At 36.5% G+C, this 24,726-nt stretch overlaps 1 protein-coding gene across 1 annotated transcript in view; it reads left to right on the top strand.

Moving 5' to 3' along the window:
* Window positions 1-24,726, top strand: part of EYS (eyes shut homolog) — a 1,008,942-nt gene that overhangs the window by 184,258 nt on the left and 799,958 nt on the right. Inside the window, exon 7 of the mRNA XM_052781811.1 lies at window positions 18,611-18,770. Within this exon, the coding sequence (XP_052637771.1) occupies window positions 18,611-18,770 (160 nt within the window). The remainder of the gene's footprint in view (window positions 1-18,610; window positions 18,771-24,726) is intronic.

Raw genomic sequence — 24,726 nt, forward strand, 5'->3', positions numbered from 1 at the left:
GTCCACTTTACCTGTTTGGGTGTTCAGACAAAACGTGTTAGAATTACTCTTACTCCTTCCTTCAGGGAGTAGGAAGAGGAGTCTACGCTGTAAGGGAAGGAGAGCGGGAATGGAGGGTGACAGCGAGGCTGGCAGGGACGGTGTCCTCACTACCAAAGGGCACAATCCCTCAATACCCCCAAGAACAGAGCCGATCCACAGAGTCAGCCAAAGGTCCAGTCACCACCAGACAAGTCCATAGTGATGAAGCAGTCGTGCGGTCAAGCTGGGTAGTCAAGTCAACAGATTAGAACCAGCAAGATACAAAGCTGGGTACAGGCGTAGTGACAAAATGGCTCTGGGAAGGATCTAGTGCAAAGGCCTGAGCTTAAATGCAGCTCACGAGGAAATGACTGGAAGCGTGGGCATCTCAGAGGCGAGTCCTATTTCACAGTAGGGTGTTCCAAAGGGACAGTGCTGGGCCGCGTCAGAGCTCACCCTGAACACAGGCAGTTAAACCCGTGGGAGAGGGGGAAGAGGTCACCAAGGAAGAGTGCAGAGAAAGATGATTATAGGCTGCTCAGGCCAATTAGAGCCTGTTGATGCATTCAGGGTCCTGACAGTTCCTCTGAATATTCCTTGCGTGTAATTATTCCTTCAGTCTAAATATCATCACCTTTCTTGTAGTCACAAACGCTAAGGAGGTGTTGATAACTTTCTCCCCAAGGCTTTCCACCCGACTCCTTGTGTTTGCTCATGTTCCTTGAGTCCTACCTGATCTGAAAACTGCTATATACAGGTGACCAAGGATTATTTCTCCTATTTACGAATGGGAACAAAGAGAAAAAAAGATTCCAGTCCTTTGTTCAAAGTGGCCAGCCCATATTTTTCCACCTTTTTCTGTGTGCACATTCTAAGTCAAATACTGTTGTGGACTTTTCAAGTGTCATTAAGAATTAAATTCATAGCACTGTTGACTGTATTACTGAAATTAATTACTGCATCTTGTCCTTGCCCTTGGTCCCTGATCTTAATTGCCAGGAGCAGCTGTTTAGGTTGACCTGTTACTTATTCAAATACTTGCACTTCCACAGATATGTAATCAGATCTATAAGAGATCTGTAACAAGAATTTTAAGAGCATGATAACTTAGTGAAGAAAATACATGTAAATGATAATTTCAGAAATTAATGAATACTGTATTACTGAAAGAAATATGCATGTTGTATCTGCCAAATTCTTAATTCTGATGAAAATTGTTTTAAAATTTGTGTTTTAAGAACATTTATTAATTCTACCTGTAAATATATATTAACTAGAGCAATAGTATATAAAAGTACTTTAACACAAAATCTGAGGTTGTTTACAAAATATTGCATATTAGAGATTTATGCTAATAGACTACCAAAACATCCATACTTAGAAGAACATAATTCTTGCTTTGTTGAGTATGCTATATATAATATACCCACAGAAGAATAAAATAGATAGCAAGGAATTCTCTCTGAGAATTTGCCTCTCCTTATTGTTGATAGCAGATGAAACAAATACTGAGCCCAGTTCTGCTGCACTGAAATAAAGGGGTTCATGAAAAGATATACTGATTTAAAAATGTTTGTGTCTCCCAGTTAACTTACCTACATAGTAGAAATATTAGATTCAAAACAGAAACATTGCTTTTAGCTCTTTTCAGCTACTTATGTCCACTTATATCAAACAATAGCAAAAATTACAGTATAACAATTAGAATGCAAAAGTGATATAATTAATCAGTGAGTACAATGTGTATGACATATGCAGACATCAAAGTGAATACTAACCAAACACAAAAAGAAATTATAAACCAAAGTTTTAGGAAAGCAAACAAAAATTGGGTACCAAGTTTTTGTGTAGTTAGTAAGTGTCCTAACATTTACTTTTAGACTCAAGCAAAATAGGTGTATAACAGTAAATGTTTTCATAAAATAATCCTCAAAAATACACTTCCATGACCAGTATAAGATGTGATACTTTCTTAGCAGACATTGAGTTAGACTGTAAGATGGAGCTAAATTACCTGGCACAGCAAAGGTTGGATTTTTTTTGTTTAAACACCAATGCCTACAGAAGTGAATGGGATGGTACAGTACCTGATAGAAAGCTAGTATGACTGGCCTTTGGGATTGACAAATACGATTGAACAGACTAAGGGAGGAAAGCATGAAGAATACTAAAGAGCCAGATACAAATTACTGGAATTTTTGTTGAAAATATACATTATACTGAACCACAGTTGAAAATCATTGCCCTTTTCCTCGACAGTCTGTGGTGTGGCATCTTTATTTGGAAGATAAGCAGCTGTACATCAGCTATAGGTTAACTTCTCTTTCAAGACACAAACAACTATGGATTCTGTCCAGCCTTTTTTTTGCTTCTCTTAGTTGTAACTTTCTTGATCATAAATCATTTTTTCCCCATAGAAAATATGTATTTTCAGTATTATCAGAAAATCAAATACTGATGAGTAATTTGAGAATTCCAGCTGAGAGAAATATGGCTGTTTGTTAGATTATTTTTTCTTTACAAAAGCAGATTTGGAAGTACTGGAGCATTCAATGCTTTTGTATAAGCAGCACTAAGCAGTCCATGTCAAAAAAAAAAAAATCCAGAACAAAATAATTTTTAAAAAATCAGTGTGTTGAATCTTGAAATTTAATTTAAAATTTTTTTTTTGTTTTGAAATTAATCTCTAGTTTCATTTCAAAGGGTAGTAAATACTTAGAATTGAAACAATATAGTTTTATTTTTTCAGTATTGCTGTAACAGTTACTGGCACAAGTCCTTGATCACTAATTAGTATTAATTATAAGTAATTGTAATATTAATAGTTAGTCTGCTAACAATTATTATATTCAGTAATTTACTGTATGTTTCTAAAATTATTTCTGCCTCTATTAAGAAATCCCTCTGACTAGTGTGTATTAACTTTATGCTAGATAATAATGTTTAGTTATAGGAAGCATTTACTGATGATGCTGTGTCAGATAAACATGGGATTTGTTACTTCTTAGGAAATGGAGCTTCTCCTTACATTTCATATTCTCATATTTCATATTTTTATATCTCAATTCTCATATTTCAGAGGACAGCTGTAGTAGTAACAAATAATTTCCTTTGTTCTTTCCATTGTTGCCCATCATCCTGGGAACCAAAGTCATGAAGTATATATTGAGGTAGGATTTATCAATAGAAAAATAATGTGTAGTTGCATAATTAATTCCAGTTAACATAGCTTAATGAAAACAAATCATACCAGACAAAGCAGATTTAATGAGATAACTTGACAGATAGTGATGGAGAAATATTCTCTGCTGCAATTCACTCATTAAGCAAAATAAATCATTTAATGGACCAAGTTCAGTTCTAAGGAAAAAAATATCTAGATCTTGATGACACTTTAATGGGTATAGCCAGTTAGATGTGTTGACACAGGAAAGCTGTTTTGTTTCCAAATAGTTGCATGTTCTGCTTTTTGTAGCACGCATACCACACGTCCCCCACCCCTTCCAGATGAAGCAGAAGATACCACAGTTTGTGTAGCTAGATGTTCATGTTATGGCCAACTGCCAAGATGACTGTAAAAGACCTAGAACTCTGTCTAAGGTAAATTTTAGGGTTTTTTTTATTATTAGAAAAAGTGAAAATGGATTAAATTATTATTACTACATTATTGGGCTTATAGGCTTGAAGATCTGTGAAGTAGTTATTCTAATTTTAAAATTTTACTTAGATTTTTCTGTAAAACATGTTAAATTAACTAAAAACTGAGTAAAGAGTCAAAGAGGAAAATAATTATAAATTGGGAATTATTGTCCTCTGTGAGTGTTTTTAATGGACCTCATGGCAATTTGGTTTTGGACTAGTGATTTGTAGTACTTGGACATAGTAGAAAATACAAAACTCTGTTGAAACGTGCAGATGACCAGAGAAAATGGTAGTATAGTTAATAATAAGCAATTCTGATCAGGATTTCTGGATAGGCTATACTACTTACAAAAAAACGTATTCTGAGAGAGGCAAATGCAACACCGTATGCATAGGAAAAAGAATGTGAATTACACAGTAGTGACTGTTTCCTGATAGTCAGTGACAAAGACGACAACTTTGAGCTCAAGGTGGATATTAAATTTGATACCACACTATTGATGAAGACAGAAAGACAGTCCCTGTAGTCATAAATAGAGCACTTGTATATAGAAGCATTTTTAAGTGGTCATACTTCTGTGACTGTCAGTGGAGGGTACATCATAGGCAGTTCTACCATCTAAATTGTTTTAACAAGGTTGAGAAACTGGAAAACTCTATTAACAATGCATTTTATGGAAAAACAGCATTTAAAAACTATATTCTCAAAACAACATCCAGATTCACAAAGTTAAGTCAGTCCATGGGGTATCAGTTTTCCTCAGAAGAAAAACAAAGGAACAATTGTATTTATAATATTTAACTCTGGGTACCAAAAAACCTTGAAGCCGCATTAGCAAGGAAGTGCTAACAGTATTGTGCATATTTCTGTGCAGCTGCTTCTTGTATGCACTACTGATTATACCAGAAGCATTTTCAAAAATTGTTAGGTAATAAAATATGGTGTAATACAGTGTATTAACAGTTTTCCATCAGATCAATGCCAGGTCACATCTGTCCTGTCCTGAATAACTCCGCCAGACATTAAGTTTCATGCGTATCTACTATTGTGGGATCCAAAACCCAAATTTCCCACCGAAGGCTGAAGGCTGGAACACTTATTGTGGATTGCTTCTAGTAGTCAATGCAGCACACTCATTCCACTGATATTAAAAGGTTGGGAAAAGGATTATATTTCCCAGAGTTGCCATGAATAGTCAAAACATATAAAAAAACCCACTTTATTTCAGCTCTGTAGAAGGTCAAAGATACGATGTTTACTTTGTTAGCTAGATTTTACAACACAGAAAGGTAAGATTGCAGCCTTGCCTCAGTTTAAGAAATCTGGATATCATTTGGACATATCATTTTAACAGGTGACAAATACAGTGTTTGAACACTACAGATCTTCCTCCTTCAAAACATACTGCTATGTAAAATTCTATTATATACTATTGATTTGTCAATTATTGCAAGAACCCTGCTATTGAATTTCTCCTGTTTTGCAGCTGCAAAGTTGGAATCACTTTTTAAAATCTATATAATCACTCTTAAACTTCTGAAGAAAATATAATATAGCTTATTTTTCTTTGATATCCATCACATAGGAAAATTTTTAATTAATACTATCCTGATTTGGCAACTTTATTCTAAACACCTCCACCTACTCCGTATTAGAAGATAGGGGCCACTGTTTTAAGGAAAAAAATAAATTAAAGCAGGTTTAACATAAACCATACTTTTACAGTTACTAAAGTGTGAACCAATTGCAGTTTCCAGAAGTTTATTCAATAAAACTATTCATATGCATTATTTTGACAATATGATAACCTGCTTCTCAAAAATATTTTTTTTTTTTTAAATCTGCCCACAGAGACACATTTCAATAGACATTTCTATTTTCTTGGAAACTTTTATTTTTCTTAAATGGATTTTATAAATGAAAAGTCAGTGTTCAAATCTGCAGTCGATAGTATTTCCTCAGTGCTTTTAATCTGAGAGTCTAAAACAATTTAGGGCTACAGGTATCTGTTATCCTTATCTTTACGTGAAGACGGGGAAAAGAGGAACAATTCCCAAAGGACAGCTGACAGGGAAGAAAGAGCTGTTGTTTCTTTCGTGCTAATCATACTGGTGCCACATGCTAACCACCCAGGGGCATGTAGTAGTTTGGGTAGACTTCTCCCAGTGAATTAGAATGGCTCTAGCAAAGCCTCTGGCACAAGGAGACTGGGCAGTAAAAGCAGGTAAAGAGGGCATCACCTGGGGAGGTAAAGCTTTCCTCGAGGTCCCAAGGTGCAATCAGGTACCTAACTATTTACCCACAGCAAGTGGCTTAGATCGAGGCAAAAAGAATTATTTTTGCTAAAGATCCCCTGTTTTTTCCTGAGTCATTAGTATTAAAGTAAAAAAAAAAAAAATCAAAGATACTGAAAAAATATAATAAACTAATTTAGTGCAAATTATGAGAATAACAGAACTGTCAATTATTGAATTTTGGAAGCCCAGAAAGAAGTGCAGTTTCTAAAACACAAGAGTGGGAAAGTCAAGAATATGAAGACTGTCAAGTTTCTGGCATACCATCTGTCTTTACTTTCTAGAAAGAAACCACTGAATTGCATAAAATTTACAGAACTCTACAGGCCAGTTATGATTACCTACAGAAGTACATTGGAGGGAGAAGAAGGCGCAGCCCTACAGCAGTTGCAAGCAGGCAGTTTGGAATAGCTACACACTCTTTCCAATTTCTGCTCTGCCATACACTTCGTATGGAAGGGCATGCAGATTAAAAATGCATTCCACTTTTTGCAGTGTAAAAATGCTCATTTGTAGCATTTTTTTTTGCCTAACATCTCCTTACTATGTTACGAGCAACTATCTTTCAACTTACATAGTCTGCATAATGTATCCAAGTCTATTTTGTCAATATGCCTTTCTCCCATCATCCTGACAAATCACTGATTCGTGCAACGTTATGCGCTTACAGCTAACAAAGGAATTGAGTTATATAGACACAAAAAGCTGAAGCTAAAAGATTAAGTGAAAGCAGTGCCATTGTAAGGTCCATTTCCATTCGCCTGCACTACACTTGAGACAAGGACTAAGGAAATTATACTTATTGCCTGAATAGCAGGGCTGTGTTGGCAAGCAAATAAACGCTAGAGCAGCGTTAAAGAAAGAGACAATCATCTATATTATCATTCTGGGTTTTACAATTACACCTACTGTTGGCCATTCAAAGCAAATATTTAAATTTTCTTTCAGAAGCTGTACTGACACTTGAATGTGAAATTTTATGTTGGAATCACTGTCAGTGGATGTCCTGGTGCCTTCCAAAAGAGCAGCAGGAATTGCTGCCGATTTCTGGCTAGCGTTCATGCAGAGCAGTGGAAGGAGACTGTGCTGTTAAGGGGGAGTGAAGCTAAGCAAATGTACCGGTTTTAACTTCTCTAACTAATTTGCAGAATATGTGTTCTGTAAACATCAGGTGTTTGTATATGCCTGGGTAACACTAATTAATGAAAACATGTACCAACATGCATACCTTTCAGAGAACTGTTCCCCAGTCACTCAATTTTTGCTTTCTTATATGGATATGCATTTAATAGCGTATATCAAATAGTACGATCCACTGTAACAGGATAGAAAAATTAATATCATAGAAAAGATTGGTATCTAAAATCTTGCCCTTGCAGATGGCTCTGTGGCTGTTCATGTTACATTCTTTTGATCCTTTTCCTCACAACCCTATATCAAAGCCATAGCTGTTATAGTTGGAGTTTTATGGTGAACCTGAGATATTTCAACAACAAAGTGTGAACTCAGAGGATATATGGTTGATAAAGTAAAACTGCGAGTACAAATAACAATCAGTAACACCATGGGTCACACCATTGTAGTTTAAGTTAAAAAACCTGCAAATACGTGCCGCCCAAAGATTATCGTGCTCTCTGGCAAAGCAGAAGAGGCTTGTGTACTAACACAAAGAACTGCCTTCACCAAAGCCAATACGTTCCTTCTGGGGGAATGAGGGAGAGAGGAGGGAACCTCTCTTTCTCCTGTGTTTTTTCCGCATGTCAGAAAGCTGGTACGTGGTACGCATTCGGCAGAACTTGTGCAGAAATGACAGTCAGGCAGAGAAAGCTCCACGTTTCATCCCTATACCAGCTGAGGTTTGCCCTTATGGGTGCAGAACCAGACCCGTCAGCCAGCTGCCAGGCTGGGAATCAATCTGCTGCTTTTCCAAAGAGTGGGGAGCAGTGCCAAGGCCCGCAGGCCCGCGGTTCTCCCTACGCCAGCCTCAACAGCCTCTCTGGAAACTCCGGGGCCACCGCTCCCCTTTGCCACTTCGTCAGTTCTCCCCTGAGGAGCTGCTCTCTGTCCTAACGCTCTTCGGTAATACTTTATGCCCAGAAGTCTGGCTGAATTTATAACCCAGAAGTAAAGCACCTCTATGCGGAATTAGCAATAATCGCCAGAACTGAGCTACATCAGTCACACTGCTTAGGTCTCATAGCCCCAGGAAGGCTTCAGACTTATCCTTAGAGCAGCCATTTTTATTTGTTGCATGAGAGGAGAAATAAGTTCTAGATAACATATCCAGAATTAAGAGGAAGCATAGCTGAGAGAAAACCTTACCTTGTTTAACAGATGCAGTTCTTTTAAAAAAAGCCACGAGGACTCTTTGAAAGCCCTCTGCACTGTATCAATGAACATTTGTTTTCTGAGTATAAAAAAGCCGTAAGGAAACAAACATTTAATATATTTGGCATACTATATATTAAAGCAGTTGGTTGGAGTGATAAAATTGTTATGAATATTTATAACAGCTCTACTAGCAATGCTAGAAGCAATGAAAATTGGCACTGCAAAATCTACTGCTCTCAGATGCAACTTTTATACTTATGTACGACATATAAAATAGATGATTGTCATTTTCCTTTTAAAAAAAATCTAGAGTCTTTCCTACTGTTTTCTCCCCATGGACTATCCGAGCAATATAGTCTCATCTCTGTGAAGCCACTTTGCCACCATCATTAATTCCACTGATGTCTCTCCTGTATTTGTCCTTCCAGCTGACTGTTCAAACAGCAGTAGTTCAAAGTCAGATACTTCCATTAGGGGCTACTTTTGCACGAGTTAATTAGTCCATTTTCTTCCACACTGTAGCAGTAATTCTACAGAGTTCACATAAATTTTGAAATGTCCTATACAGTTTTGTGCTTCTTCAGTGTTTAATTTGAACTTTATTGAAACAACCTTTCTCTGCTTTTCTTATTGTATTGAAATAAACAGCATCAAAGCACCCTAGGTACATTTCATACGTGCTGTTAAGTATCCCTGAGCAGTACAGAAGTTAATGAACAGTAGAAATCTTCATGTAATAAACTAAACATCCTGATTTCCAAGAGTTAATTTAAATGAAAAATATTTAATTAAGGCTCTGATCATGCAATACCTTTACATATCTTTATACAATGTATCTTAATTGATCTACTAGAGTAGCATATAATTAAATATAAATAGACAGTAAGATACACCAGAAATAACCAAAAAGAATGTTTTGTTTCATTTTTAAACAAAACTTCTGAGAAGATGACATGGTCATTTTAACCCATTGTCAGTAAATAAAATCATAAGCCAGCAAAAATATTGAAAAATAGAATACACAAAATTGATAAGCATTACGGTGAAAGATGTGCTACATGATCAGTATGAAACATTGGTTATTATTGATAAAATGCAATGCCATTTCTATGAATTGTATGCAGAGGAAAAATAATTAGATGGTTTTGAGATGGTGAAAGAGACAAATAATATGAGTTTTAGACAACAGGAATGGAAAGACAAAAATACCTCACAAATTTCAAGGAGAAAGGAAAAGTAACCTTAAGAACACAGTGTTCAAATACAAATAGTAGCAGTATTTTTTATTATTTTTGTATTATGAAATATTTACTATACTGAAGACCATATAACCTACGTCCCAGATGCTTCTGTTTCATATGGAAAGACATTAAATATATAAAGGGAGATTAAAACCTGTACCTGGGTGGAATGTCATGTTCATTAAAAAGGGACCATATGCAAAGATAAGTGTCTGTAATGCACTTCCATGTTGTAGAAATGCAGAAAGGACAATGCTAACAAGCAACTATAGAATTTCTTTGTTTTTCAGTAAAGAATTCTATTTTTCACTGCATATATTGAGCCAGAATTGATGTACATAAAAGTAACATGTTGGATACTAAATAGCCACAATGTTAAAAACCACAACTCTTTAAAAAATTATTTATTAAGTAATCTTTCAATGAACTAAGGTCCTATATATTCAACCATATACAATTATATTAAATAGTATGTTATTGCCTAACATAACAGCTAGGCAATTCAAGCATTAAAGAGAACAGAAGAGATTAATTTCATTTGGTGTGAAGTTCACCAGCCAGAGGCAAATTTTATTGTCATCAGGTAAGATTTTTAGTCTGTTTGCATCAATGTATATCAACGGACACAAACTGGTACAAGAGACGTTCCTACTGGACGTAAGGAAAAATGTTTTCACTGTGCAGTCTGTCAAGAACTGGAACAGGTTGCCCAGACATGTTGTGCAGACTCCAAACTTGGACGTTTTCAAGGCTCAACTGAATAAAGTCCTGAGCAACCTTGTCTGATCTCATAGTCGACATGCTTTGAGCAGGAGATATTACTAGTGACCTCCTGATGTCCTTTCCACCTGAATTATTCCATGTACTATAGTGTACACTAAATAACTGATAAGGTGACCTACAAAGAACAAAACAGAGCAACTTAAAGATGACATCCAATTTTAATCTTTTCAGTGAAATAATGCTATTATTGGATAATGTGTTCTTATTGCATAATATAATGTTCTTTTTAAAAATATTCATGTGATTCCTAAATATTATTTTTCCACTTCGCTTGCCAGTTCATCTGTTGAGTTCTTATATTCTCAATGCTTGAGTCAAAACTTCACTACATTTTTCTGTCCTAAAACTATGTTAGGCAACTGTGGAGTTCATAGGTATTTAAACAGAAGCTATACTAGAACTGGAAATGTGCAGTTTATACAAAATGCACAGATTAATCAACTACTCCCCACAGTTACCTAGTTCTGGTAAGTAACACATAGAATCATGGAATCCTAGAATATCTTAACTTAGAAGGGATCCATAAGGATCATCAATTCCAACTCCCTGCTCCTCACAGGACAACCTTAAACTAAACCATATGACTAAGAGTGTTGTCCAGTCGCTCCTTGACCTCTGACAGCCTTGGTGCCATGACCACTTCCCTGGGGAGCCTGTTCCAGCGACCAACCATCCTCTCAGTGAAGAACCTTTTCCTAATGATAATATATAGCAATGTACATTGAAAATGTATTGAGTACATTTCTGTGTCAACTAGCTCAGGCTCATAGTTAAGCCTCTTTTAATTTGGGGATTTTTTTTCTACAGCTATACTTTCTTTGTTAGTAGATAATCTTAAATGTGCAACGTTATATCAGATTATGAGATATCAGTGCCCTTTAGTATCTCCCACGTGAATAAGGTGCACAATCAAAATATTAAACAGTCATCACAATGATAGGTTGCAACCAGTTTTCCCTTGTTCATCTTGATACTTCAGCTGACTGTAACTAAAGTCATTAGGCAGTTGTGCAAAATTAAATAAAAGTTTTTATCTGGAATTTTCTTTGATGAATTTCCTGTTCCATTGCAGAAACTGGTGGGTCAGGATCACCAAACATTTTTCATATCTTAACAGAATCACAAAAACCCGCCACAAAACCACAAAACCTTTATACAAAAAAAAATATTTTTTAATGAAGCAATGAATCACATGGCAACAACTATCCTCAAAACAGAAATGACAAGCAGAGTTGAAAGCAGCATCTAATGTTTCTTTTATGTTGGTTGCATAAACCAACCAAAACAACAGTTAGAATATTTTTGAATGTTTTTCACACTGAAAAATAATTACACTAATTTTCCAAATAAGATGTCCTGATGATTGATTGATTTTCAGCCAACAGGAATTAAACTGGCATCCCAGAGTAGCAAAGGATCGTGATAATAGGCATACTCACTGAAAACTAGAAAACTCCAGCTTTGATTATTCACAGTTAGGAGCAACTTAAACAAAGCAAACAAAGAAAGAAACAAAAGCTTATGTAATATGAGTTCATGCGAAATATTAAAAGAAAGTAGTGGCTGGGTCTTTGCAATTTCAACTTCTACACTCTCATGACTCAACTAATCTGAAAGATTAGTTGCTTTGGGGTAAAAGAAAAACAAGCCCTGGGCCCTATGAGTCCTAAGAATAATCAATAACCTAAGAGATAAATCTGGACTGAATTTTACTATTGTACTACTTTACTTTCATTAAGAGCATAGGCTAAATTTCACTGTAAATAGAACAATAGGTACCTTTCATAGCAGCTGAATCACGATGGTTAACAGCAGAAGAAGAGGTGAGCTCCCCCCACTGCCAGTCCCCGTATGTTATGATTTTGTAACAAAACAGTACTGTATAAGACTATTGCACCTTCACACATGTGCACCATGTGTGTGAAAGTTGTTTGCTCAGCCCTACACCTTGCATAGGAAAGTATGCATTTAATAATGTGGAACTGACAACTTTGTGTAACATTGAAATAAGGTCTTTTCCCACATCTCATTGAAAAGTTTAAGGATTGGGCAAGTGTTGTGGTTTAACCCCAGCCGGCAGCTCAGCCCCACGCAGCCGCTGCTCACTCCTCGCAGGTGGGATGGGGGAGAGAATCGGAAGGGTACAAGTGAGAAAACTCGTGTGTTGAGATAAAGACAGTTTAATAGGGAAAGGAAAAGCTGTCCACACAAGCAGAGCAAACCCAGGAATCCATTCCCCACCTCCCACGGGCAGGCGGGTGTTCAGCCATCTCCAGGACAGCAGGGCTCCAGCACGCCGAGCGGTCCCTTGGGAAGACAAACGCCATCACTCCCAACGTCCCCCCTGCCTTCTTCTTCCCCCAGCTTTACACGCCGAGCATGACGTCCTCTGGTGTGGGATGTCCCGGGGGTCAGTCGGGGTCAGCTGTCCCAGCTGTGTCCCCTCCCGACTCCTTGTGCCCCCCCAGCCTCCTTGCTGGTGGGGTGGGGGGAGAAGCAGAACAGCCCTTGGCTCTGGGCAAGCCCTGCTCAGCAGGAACCAAAACGTCCCTGGGTTACCAGCACTGTTTCCAGCACAAATCCAAACCACAGCCCCATACCAGCTACTGTGGAGAAAATTAACTCTACCCCAGCCAAAACCAGCACAGCAAGCTAGCTGAGTTTGAATTATTTTTTAACAAAATCATTTAAAATCAAGCCTGTGCTCAAGTTCAAACCACTTTTCAAAGATACAGAATTTCCCCAAATCTCTTCTTTTCTGACTTCCCTATCTAATAAGGAGCTGGCCCCTTGAGATAAGGAGGATGGCTATAGAAAGATTCCATAAAAGTTCAGCCAGCCAACTCAGCACTGTGTATTTCTGAAGTACATATAACTTATACTAAAATTCTTTAACCTGTTTATTAATGCCAGTAAGATCAGACACACATTCTCCGTGTGCTGTATAAATTCTGTGGTGCCTTCAGCAGCTGTTTCCAATACTACACAGTAAGTTTCTAGTACATGCTACAGCTTCTTGCTGATTATTTTTCATCCTTCAATATCTGACTTTTCATCTACTACCAAACATTCAAAAAATGCACATTGTTAATTTCCCTTTTTAGGTTATAATTAAATATTAAGAAAATGTCATTATTTTATAAAATCTGATGAAAAGGGAGGTGGCACCTGCTCTAAACTACACAGAAGTAAAGTTCATCTTCCCCCTCCCTATATGAGATCACCATCCCTGGAGGTATTCAGAAAGCGAGTGGACAGGGTACTCTAGGGCATGGTTTAGGGGGCATGGTTAATGGTTGGACTTGATGATCTTGAAGGTCTTTTCCAACCGAAATGATTCTATGATTCTATGATTCTATGGGCACAGATAGAATTCTACTTCATCAGAAGCCAGAGGAATACTTGTTACTGTAAAAAAAAGTAGTTTCTGTTTTCCTCCCGTATGTCCACCTGAGAAATGAAAGAATATCACCTTTATTAAAATTAATTAATTAATACAAGCTATGCCATTTTTCAGCACAGACCTGTAAGTTTTACCTGAAATCAGGGATTCAAATGAATGAGCATATCATATTAGAGATGATAAAATCATAGAATGGTTTGGGTTGGAAGGGACCTTTAAAGGTCATCTAGTCTCAACCCCCTGCCATGAGCAGGGACATCTTCAACTCTATCAGGTTGCTCAGAGCCCCGTCCAACCTGACCTGGAATGTTTCCAGGGATGGGGCATCCACCACCTCTCTGGGCAACCTGGGCCAGTGTTTCACCACCCTCATTGTAAAAAAATGTCTTCCTTATATCTAGTCTAACTGTACCCTCTTTCAGTTTCAAACCATTACCTCTTGTCCTATCACTACAGGCCCTACTAAAAAGTTTGTCCCCATCTTTCTTGTAAGCCCCCTTTAAGTACTGAAAGGCCACAGTAAGGTCTCTTAGCAACTCAGACCTGGGACTAAATGAGTTACAGAGGTCAGCCACTTCAGCAGCCATCAAGAACCAACAGTGTGCTAATGACTCATATAATATAAGCAGGATGTGGGGAACTGAATACCTCCGCTTACCTACTTTGCTAGCTCCAATATACTCTAACCGAGATAATGTTGTTAAAAGAGAAGCCTAACCACAGCATTTTCACTGAATGCTTGCACTATGTGAATTGAGAGAAGAAATCACATGCCAGCATCACTTAAGAGCTATGCAAATGGAATTTCTGCCATTGGAGTTTCCAAACCTCTAACGGTGTGGAATTTGTTAGGCGGGATATCCATGTGACGAAGCAATGTATTACCACTACGATACAGCTCCAAAAGTTTAAAACAGCACATGTTACAGTAGTATGTTACATAAATTTGAAAGCAGACAAAAAAAAAATCAGTAAATAATTGTACCTTTTTTCTTTTTTTTCCAGTATATTTTGCAAGATAATAATTTAATTCTTAAAAAAAAAAAAGAGGTTCACCCCATGTAATGACAGATATAGTAAGTTAGGAACAACTCATTTTCTCTTTTTAAGCTAAAAAATTCACTCACGTCCCCTGGTGTTTTGTAGGCTAATGAATCAATGTTGTAAAGTTTTAAGACCTTAGCTGTTACAGGCATGGCAGAATTTATTGACAGCTATAGAATTATCCTCATTTTCATTTTCATTTTTGTACACAGTTTGAAGCAAAAATATTGTAACTTTCCCTTTCATAAAAAGACATGTATTCCAATTGGAAGAAGTGATGAAAAAGATCTCCCCAAATAAGTTCCTCAATCGAGTTCACTAAGTAGCAGCATGTTTGTTAACTATGAACTAAATTTCCATATGTTCCTTGCAGTTATTAACTTCCCACTTTGAGTGGCTTCTACAGCTTCTCTTAGGAACGCATTTTACATATAGGAAAATTGTAAGCAGAAATTTTTTTCTGGTATTAATCTAAGGATGGTTTTTTCTTTATTTTAACAACTTTTCTAGCTGCATCAACATAGAAAAATAAAAATACTCTTCCTTTTTTGTCACTTGGCCAAACAGCATGTACTAATTTCTTTAAATCTTTTGTCATAAACCAGTCACTCAAGTTTCTAATGTTGAGAATACCTATAGAAAAAGTTGAGAAAATAAACAACAGTAAGGAGATGCACATCACTGTCTGTATTTGTGGAATGGGGGAGGGGGGGGAAGGAAGAAAATCTGAGGGTAGGAAAAAACAACATAAGAGAACATGTAAGACAAAACAAAAACTGCAAGCATTCATACCCCGTTCAATCTCTAAATTTTGGGTTGAGTTGGGGTTTTCTCCATGTACTTCAAAAGTAGCAGAGCAGTCTATACACATGAACATCTTTATTTTGAAAGTCATCTTACGAGGCAATTGAAAACTGATAAGGCAAAAAAAAAAAGGTTATTGTACCACTTTTCAACAAAACTATCAGGATGCTGTTGGGGTGATCTCAATTCAGCTTAAAAAAATTACTTCATGTTGGTGGAAAGTGCTGGCTTAAGCTTCCCTAAGACTTGTCCTTTAATTATCCTCAAAACAATTCAGGTATAATCTGGAAATAGTGATTTAATTCCTGAATGCTGTCTTGCCAGTAATACGTTTCACCCCAGGTGCAGAAAAGCCACTTTGCTAGATGAAAAGTAAATGTAGTTTTCACAACAATTCCATCTCTGAGAACAGATTTTTTAAGTGAACATGTATCCACTAGGAAGAGGGTTAAACTTCAGTGAACTTATTTGAAGAAGCTCTTTCTTGCAGAATGTACTTAATAAGATATTTGAAGAAAGAAAATACTAGTTAAAGAGTTTTAACCAGTAAATAGTAATGTTTAGTGACTGAGGAGATAAAAGGTTGAGTCTAGTCAATGAGAAATTCCAAATAAATACTTTACCTATGAAAAGCAATCATAAAAGAGAAGCTATCCTATAAATCCCATTTTTAGAGGTACAGCAGCAGAAAAAAAATGAGACCAAGGATAATGTAAGCCCACTGCTGAATGAGGTGGCTGACATTCAGTGCCTTTGCTCTGGTTTTTACTTGCAATATCGGCTTTCAAGTTTCCCAAGTCCCTATGCTGAGTGACAAAATTTAGAGGAAAGAAGTACTATCAATGACAGAGGAATGCCAAACTAGGAATTACTTAGGCAAAGAGGGTATTTATATATGTCCAAAGGGCTCAACTAGACAAGACCCTGAGCAACCAGCTTGGATTGTAAAGTTGACTTGCTCTGAGCAAGGAGTAGGACTGTACGACCTCCAAAGGTCCGTTTCACCCTAAATTATCCTAGGATTCTATGGATGTAAACTATATTGACATACAGAAAAAAATCATATTTTTATAGGTTTGTTTGGGGGAAGCTTTGTATACTGAATGAAAGGTAGACGTACCCGTAGATAGAGTACCTCAAACATATCACCTTGTTTTTACGTTTTTGTAGTAGTGTCAAATGTAACCAAACATAACATCAGGGACAAGGACAGTACATAGGGAGCGGCAGATGTTTCTGGAGATTAAGGGGAATGAAATCTGGAAATGGCAGAGCTGTGTATGGGTATTGTCACAACAGAGAGATGCAGGGATAGGAATCTGGAAAATAGGGACTAAGGAATATACAGCTGGTGGAGAACATTATGTTCTTCCAGGCCCTGGGAAGGTAAGTCACACTAATTCTGTTGCATATCATGCTCCTCATATCTGGGTCACTCAGGGGATGACAGCCCACTTCAGCTATCTGCTGTTTCATTAGTTCAACTCAGAGATTCGCAGTATGGAATTCCCATCACTGTAGTTCTCTTAAAGGCTTGGCTTGGCCACCTGAATACTGTTCATTTTTACAAAACATGTATATTAGTTAGGGAATCAGAGACCACTGTAATGGAAATGTTTAGAAGACTGATAGGTCAGGCCAGTTTTAAACTTTAAAACAAAACTTTACTGAATTAATTTGTAAACAGCATACTTCATGCTAACAATTTTTACACGTTGTTAATCATTCTCACTACACCTACATACTGTTATTCTGTAACACTTACATTGTAAAATATCTGTGATTGTACAATACTATGGAGTTGATGCCATATAGTTAGTGCTGATGGCTATGGTCCTTGGTGGTCCTTAGTTCCCAAGGTCAAGGTAATCTTGTCCTTTGGAAACTTTTTGTTACTTGTATGAGGTGCAACTACACCCATCTCTGTCCCTTTGATGGTCACATTGTCCACATACTCATGTAAAATGCTTATACATTGTGCCTGGCTACATCCTCACAGTGTTCTAAAATACTTTTATGCTACTGTGGCTATACTGTTCTATTCCCCTTATAACTGGATTCAAGGCAAGGTACTATTAATTATATTCTGATCAGGGCACTTGTAATTTATAGGTTTCATAGGACTCTTTGCAGAAGTTAATATAAGCTTGTATTCCAATAGAATATTTTCAGTGTCATTTACTTTTTTGTTTATGGTTATAACCAGTGTCTTCCATTTTTTTTAATGGTGCACTGAGGTCCTTGAAGGATATTGAAGTAAAAAGACTCCGCTAACATTCTTCTGTCACAATAATGCTTAATAATAATTCTACCATAATAATGGAATAATAATGCTACCTGTGTGTTCCTATGGTTTAGTTCCATTTTTTTGTAAATGAAACTCTTTGTCCAATGAGTCATGATTGTATTGTCATTGTCCTAAAACAAAAGACATGTCATGTGTGAAGACTACCAAAGATATCTCCATTACTCTAGAAATGTATTTTTCTTAGAGGACCAGCTCTAGCCTTGTACTCAAAAACTTCACTAGACAGCTTCAAATCTTCCCCTTTCCTCTGAAGAAATTATTTCTAGTTATTTTAGTTAACAATAGGGTCAGAATGTATAACAGAAGCCCCATATTATGTTTTCTCATTACTAGCTGGCTACTGTGTTCGTCTTGCAGGCTGTGTTAGTATCACTGCCTGGTTTCTCCCTCACCTCCAGGCCTTTGAAATCCTTTTTGCACACTCGGTTCTTCTGTTCCTGCGGGCAGCTCCATCCCTTACAGCCAGCAATTATCTTGCCATTTCCTCCTACTCATGTGTCCCACACTTTTTCAACAGACATGGTAGATGAGTTCTGCCTCTTTCAACTGTTTTATCATCTGCAAATAGAGGCATGAAGAACAGTCTCAGCTGGCTGTAGCACTCTGCATTCTGCCGCACTTTTGCTCAGTAGTAAAATACAAGACCCAAAGAAATTTCTACAAACTTTCACGTTACATTTTCATTTTGTGTTTCCTCTGTGGTTGTTTTTTGTTTGTTTGTGTGTTTGTTTTATCTAGTGCCTCTGTGCCCCTGGATGGACAGGAGAATTTTGCCAATTTGCTGAAAATGCATGTTTAATTTACCCAAATAGTTGTTCTGATGGAGCAACTTGCATCGATATGAGCCACCTGAGAGAGCAGCCTTTGTTTCAGTGTTTGTGTCCTCGTAATTTCACAGGTAAGGCATATACAAATCATGTAGAAGTTTGTAGTTTCATTTCCTTTTAAATATTCAAGTATAGGAATGCTGAATTTTCAAAAAGAAGGAATAGAGAAGTGTTTGGAGGAGTAACCACATCTCTTTGCATTTTCTGCCCTCTGCCGTGATGCCTAGAAAATCTAAATCAAACTTACAGGTTACTTTTGAAGCTTCCAGTTAAGGTTATAGTAAGAATCGACCTAGAGGAAGTATTAGCTTCAGTTGCAGAGACTAAGTGTATGTCTACATGTAGAAGTTCTGCACGTGAGCTAGATGTTTGCCTTCTCATTATAGTTCCTGGAGATCTAATTAATGAAAGCAACGGAGTTCAGGGAGTTTGTTAGTTTGTATCAGCCTGTATTTGTTCAGATAGCTTTAGTTATCTTTCTGAGACCTGAATCCCTTTATCATTGGCGTGGAATTAACTGATTCACTTTACTTGACTTTAGAAGTCTAGAGTAATGTGAGACCTAGTAAACAAGTCTTCAAGGCTCCATGTATTGTCAGTGAGTAAGTGTTTTCAGGGGGGAATTGAGACCACCTGTGTTAGGTATTTGGTAGTGGTTGAAACACTTTCTTCAGGAGTGTTTCTTTTTCAATTGGCTACAAAAGAAGCCTGGAAAAATAGTTTAGATTAACCACATTGGTTGTTAGCTTGCAAGGAAAACAACTTCTATTTTTTCCTCCTCCTTACCCTGGAAGTAGAAGCCCATTTAATTTGGATTCTACAATGCTTCACTAATATTTGGTTAGAGAGAGAACTGAAAAAGAGTCATTGAATATGATTTACTCCAGTTTTAGGTAACAGTAAGGAAACAGATATTAGCCAGATGTATATCAATTTAAAGGTAAGTGCCAAAAAGATTAACAGAATTTAAAAAATAACCAATTGAATGATAGAAACTTAGTAGTTGTTACCCAAAGAATGAAAATTAAATTAAAGAAATGCTAGTAATACACAGAGAAAACAGACTTTAAATCTATTACCATTGAAAAAGAAATCATAGAATCATATCCCAGAGAGTTGTAACTATCAACCTCTCTTTTCACTTCCATCTTGTCATCTGTATGGTTCTCTTTTTTCAATGTAATCTTGGGTTATTTTTTATTGGTGTGACAACTAAAATTATGGATTTGTTAATAAAAGTAATGTTTTGCTATGATACTTCAAGCTTTTGAGATAATAATAAGGTTTCTACTGTACAACATAATCATGAAACAAAAGTCTGACAGGCTATAGTAAATGGCAATAAATGTATGCAATTAATACAATTTAACCTTACTAAACACTGAGTAATGACTGAGTTCAAGTGGAACTGACTTCAGTGTTCAGGGACATCTTACCATAAGGTCAAGATTCTTTCCTTTGTGTGATCTCATTGTAAGGGGTTCTTTATATTGTAATAGATATATTTATTTCTTTTACTTCTTTCCATTTATAAATTATCCGTTACTTTTTCACTCTTGTTCCATAGCATTTTTCATTTATACCTGTTTATTGTTTCATTTGTGTGTTTGGGAAGGGAGAGAGCGAAGGACAATGCAGTGGCAATTTTGGCATGTTTACTTGACTCTGAATTAAATAGCATCTGCAACCAGAAAGGCTATTGCAGTTCACATCTAATTGTTCTTAATTGTGTTTATAAATTATAAACACTACAGCTGTAGCCTTTGCATTAACATTTAAATCATATTTGGAGAAAACTTATCTTAGGGAAAACAAAATATGACATGATGTAACATTGTCAGCTGTGAAAAGCAGAACTTTGATTTTAAAAATAATAAAAACATTTGATTTTGGTTTCATACTCTTTAATGAAACTTTGTAGAAGGTTAGCATATACACACAAATGCAATTTTAAACTACGTTTCTTATTTCGGTATATATATAAGATACATTTTGGATCATTGACTTAGAAAAATATCCATGTGTTCAGTTTAAATGCTCAAAGGAGAAAAGAAAAAGGTTATAAAATATAGTTATATTTGTTGAATAGATGTCATGACTTTTGTGCTTTCAATTTCCTTCTACAGTTAGTTCCTTATTTTGCTTTTCCTTTTTCTCTTCTCTGAAAGTGGATAAAAACCTTTGTATCTACAACAGTGCATGTAAGTAACATGGCTTATGACATTGAAATGAAACAATCCATGTCAGCGATTTCTCAGGTTTTGCACAGTAGACCAATTGTCCTTGAACAAGCTTCCTCTAATTAATTACTATCTTTCCTTGTGTGTAGAGCAATCATATAGGCAGGAATTGATTGGGCATGTTAGACACTTCATTTAGTTAGTAGAAAGGTCCTTTAATTAAAATAATCTTACTACTGCTAAAATGAATCGCACCCCAAGCAAACTCACCAAGCAGAATTTGAAGTACTACTTCAATTACATACTTTTTCTTCATCTTCAAACTTTCCTTTTAGAAGATTCATTAAGATCATTCACAGATTTATCCACAATTTATTTTTGTTCTTTCCCTCATTGTTTAATTGAGTTGAGACAGGGCTGCTAATTTCTACAGGTATATTGGAAATTAATATAAACAGACTTGGATGAAGCTTGCACTATTGATCTATGTAGGTGGTTTGAAACAGTCTTCTGTAGAAAGTATCTCCAGTGCCATAATAGCTAATGTCCCAGAGAAGAAGGTATGGGATATAAAAGTTCCTTTATCTTTCACAGACTAGTTAAGACAACGTTTATACTAGTGAATGAAACAATTACATTGCCTAACTTAAACCCTATTTTACCCCCCTAATTTAAATCCACATTTTAAAATTCTTTTGTTCTCCACAACACAGTGGTGACATGGTTGAACACCGGTGGGCAGCTAAGCACCACACAGCTGGTCACTCACTCTCCCCCGGTGGGATGGGGGAGAGAATCGGAAGGGTAAAAGCAAGAATACTTTTGAAAGTTGAGATAAAGGCAGTTTCATAGGGAAAGCAAAAGCTGTGCACACAAGCAAAGCAAAATAAGGAATTCATTCACTGCTCCCTGTCGGCAGGTAGGTGTTCTGCCATGTCCAGAATATTCGGGGAAGGTCTCTATTTTGTGTTGAAGTACAGTGGAAGTCTTATAAGTCTCAAAACTCAAATAGATAAAAAGAACAATAACATTTCTTCCACCGCTCTATTCCCTGTACTAAAGGTGAGCTGGTAAAGGAATTTTTGTAGTATCACGGGAGGTCCCTATATCACAGGAGTGTCACTGGAATTACACAGCAGTATATGTCTCAGCAACAGCTGCTGTCATTTTAAGCTTTGTTCATTGCACTTTATGTTATTACCATTGTCACCTTTGAAAGAGAAATTGTTAGTGCACACAGATTCCAAACATCAATGACCATGGACTGAAATAATGGAATAAAAGAAGTCACTTGCTAAGTATTACTAGAGGAATTCACTCAGAATACTTATCTTCATTAAGTGAAGGAAAAAGAAACAGCTCGCTGCTTTGCAGAGGATTCAGTTTTCTGTTAAAGAAGAACTTTCAGTGATAACTGACAGAAAGCAAAAATAACAACCAAATTCGATCTCTAATACTCTTCAGTAGATGTCTAGAAATGTTTCCTGCTGTTTAAAATGCCTTTTAGAAGGCGTGGCTGAATAGCATTACTTAGGGTGAAATTATTTTAGTTAGGGCACGGGTCCTCACAAAGATCTCTCACCTAAGATAGCAAGCTGAATTACATGAAAACAAAATGGTTCCACTCTATCTGGAGTAGCAACTGAGATAAAAGGTTAGAGAAGTAAGCAATGTGAAAATAAATAGAATGCGTTAAACCATACTGGCATAATACTTCATTTAAAGCAGATGATAAACTCTAGAAACACTAAGGAAGGGCTAATGCCTGATGTTGTACCATACTTGTGGGAACTCCAAGCAGACTGTGACCGACAGCAGGTGAAGTCAACAATTTTTCTCAGGTCTTGATTTCCACAAGAAATATTAAGACTACTGAAAGTTTCATGCTGAAAATACGTTTTTTTCCTTTGGCATGCAACAATTGCATGAAAAGCCAGACTGTAAAATTGTTCTACCTGATGCTTCAAAGAGAAATATAATATCAGTATTTAAGTGCTGGCTGCTTTTAAAATGGAACAAAATGTTCCCAGTGCATGGGGATATTTATGAATATGCTCATATTTCTTAGTATTTCAGTTTCCAGTTTAAGTCACTGTACAGTGAACATATTTGGCCCATATGAATAAGAATGTTGATTGAATTTTTGTCCATCAAGAATAGTTATATATTACATGGTTAATTTAAAGATGCTGTAGTTTATTAAGCAGCATATATAGTATCAATGTCTATGGATTTCTAAGTAAATAATCAGTAAAGTTCTCAGCTGAAGGACATGCTTAAAAATGTGCCCTTAAACTTGACATATAAAATACTCTAGCTAGCTACGTCTGCTCATGAAATCTAAAAATTATTTTCATGCACCTCTGTCAAACTACTTTTTTTTTAAGTGAAGTACAAACCCCTTGACCTTTTACTTTCTAGGACTATTAGACCAGCACTCAAATCAGAGTGGTGCTCTACATCACTGACTGAATTTTTAAAAAGTAGCAAAGTTTCAGAGACATGATGGGAGTGTTTCCTAATCACAATATGTTCACGTGAATGTCTGACCTCAAAGCCAGGTGCATACAAAACAAACCACCATTTTCTTCTCCTGCTTTCCACTTCCTACCGGCCTACCATGGCTCATTTCATTAAGGCACAGAGCTCCCAAATTTGCTCTCAGGGAGTTTCCAGAACTATGCTGATTTGCTTTAGCTTGTCTGTCTCTTCTGGCTTTACATCTATCGGTGTCTATACTTTTCTTGTCTACTTAGTCAGAGTAAAACCTAAAAGGAATTTAAGGTCTTTTCTCCATGGATAGTTTCATAAGTCTCTCATAGAGAACACCAGTGCATTATTCATTCTCATTACCCAACATATAAATCTGCTGTAAATGACAAGGGAAACTAGGAATTTGCAGCTTGCTTTAATTATTCAGAAAGGCAGCTGGAGAGATAGTGTACATTCAAATAGCTGTATATCATCCCCCCAAAATTATCAAAAAATTATCATCAATAAGAAACAGGAGGGAAGTATGCCTTTTATGTAAATTCAGTCAAAAAGCCTTCAGAACAAGTTGTTTGAAGTGGTTTAAAAAGTTGATGATCTATAATAGCTATAGAGACATTTTTTTCTGCTTCTCAGTTGAGCCTGTGTTGATTAGGTCAGCCGAGTACAGCATTTCAGATCTTACTTATGTACAAAAATTGTTGACAGTGCTATAAAATCACCTATCAGACTAATGGGCTTAAAACATAAGGTGTGTAGCGTAGAAGTAAATTTAACATGTTTAAAAGTAGAAAATGCATTGGAGAGATGAACAACACTATCATGTCGACCTAGCAACTGTTTTCGTTACACAGCCGATCTTTGGAGCTCTAGTTTATTTCTTTAAAAGGCCTTAGTCTTACATCTTTTAGCTCCTGAAGTCTTTCTGTATAGTGGAAGTGTTCAAGTTGGGATTTTGTGTTTCTGAAGAAATTATCATGAATGAAACTATGTAGAAAACATGATTAAGAAAAAGTTACCTGTTTTACCATGTTCAGCTAAACCAATCCACCACAGCATTCTTAAACTAACCTGAACATCGACTTTCCTCTTTAAAGTATGGATAACCATGCTTAACCACATATTGCTTACATTTTGTCAGACACAATGTACCACATCATTAGCTGACATAGTCCACTGTATCTCCACTGAAGCTAGAATTATGCTAACATATGAACTAAATCTTCAAGGCTTTCTTATGCTATTTCTCAACCTTTGTGTTCAGTAGTTGTTCCTTCTAAAAAAAAAAAAAAAAAAAACCACTACCAAAAAAAACCCCAACCAAAAAACAGTCTGTTGAAATACTCTATACATACTA

The sequence above is a fragment of the Harpia harpyja genome, chromosome 3 (genome assembly GCF_026419915.1).
Source record: "Harpia harpyja isolate bHarHar1 chromosome 3, bHarHar1 primary haplotype, whole genome shotgun sequence".
NCBI lineage: Eukaryota > Metazoa > Chordata > Aves > Accipitriformes > Accipitridae > Harpia > Harpia harpyja.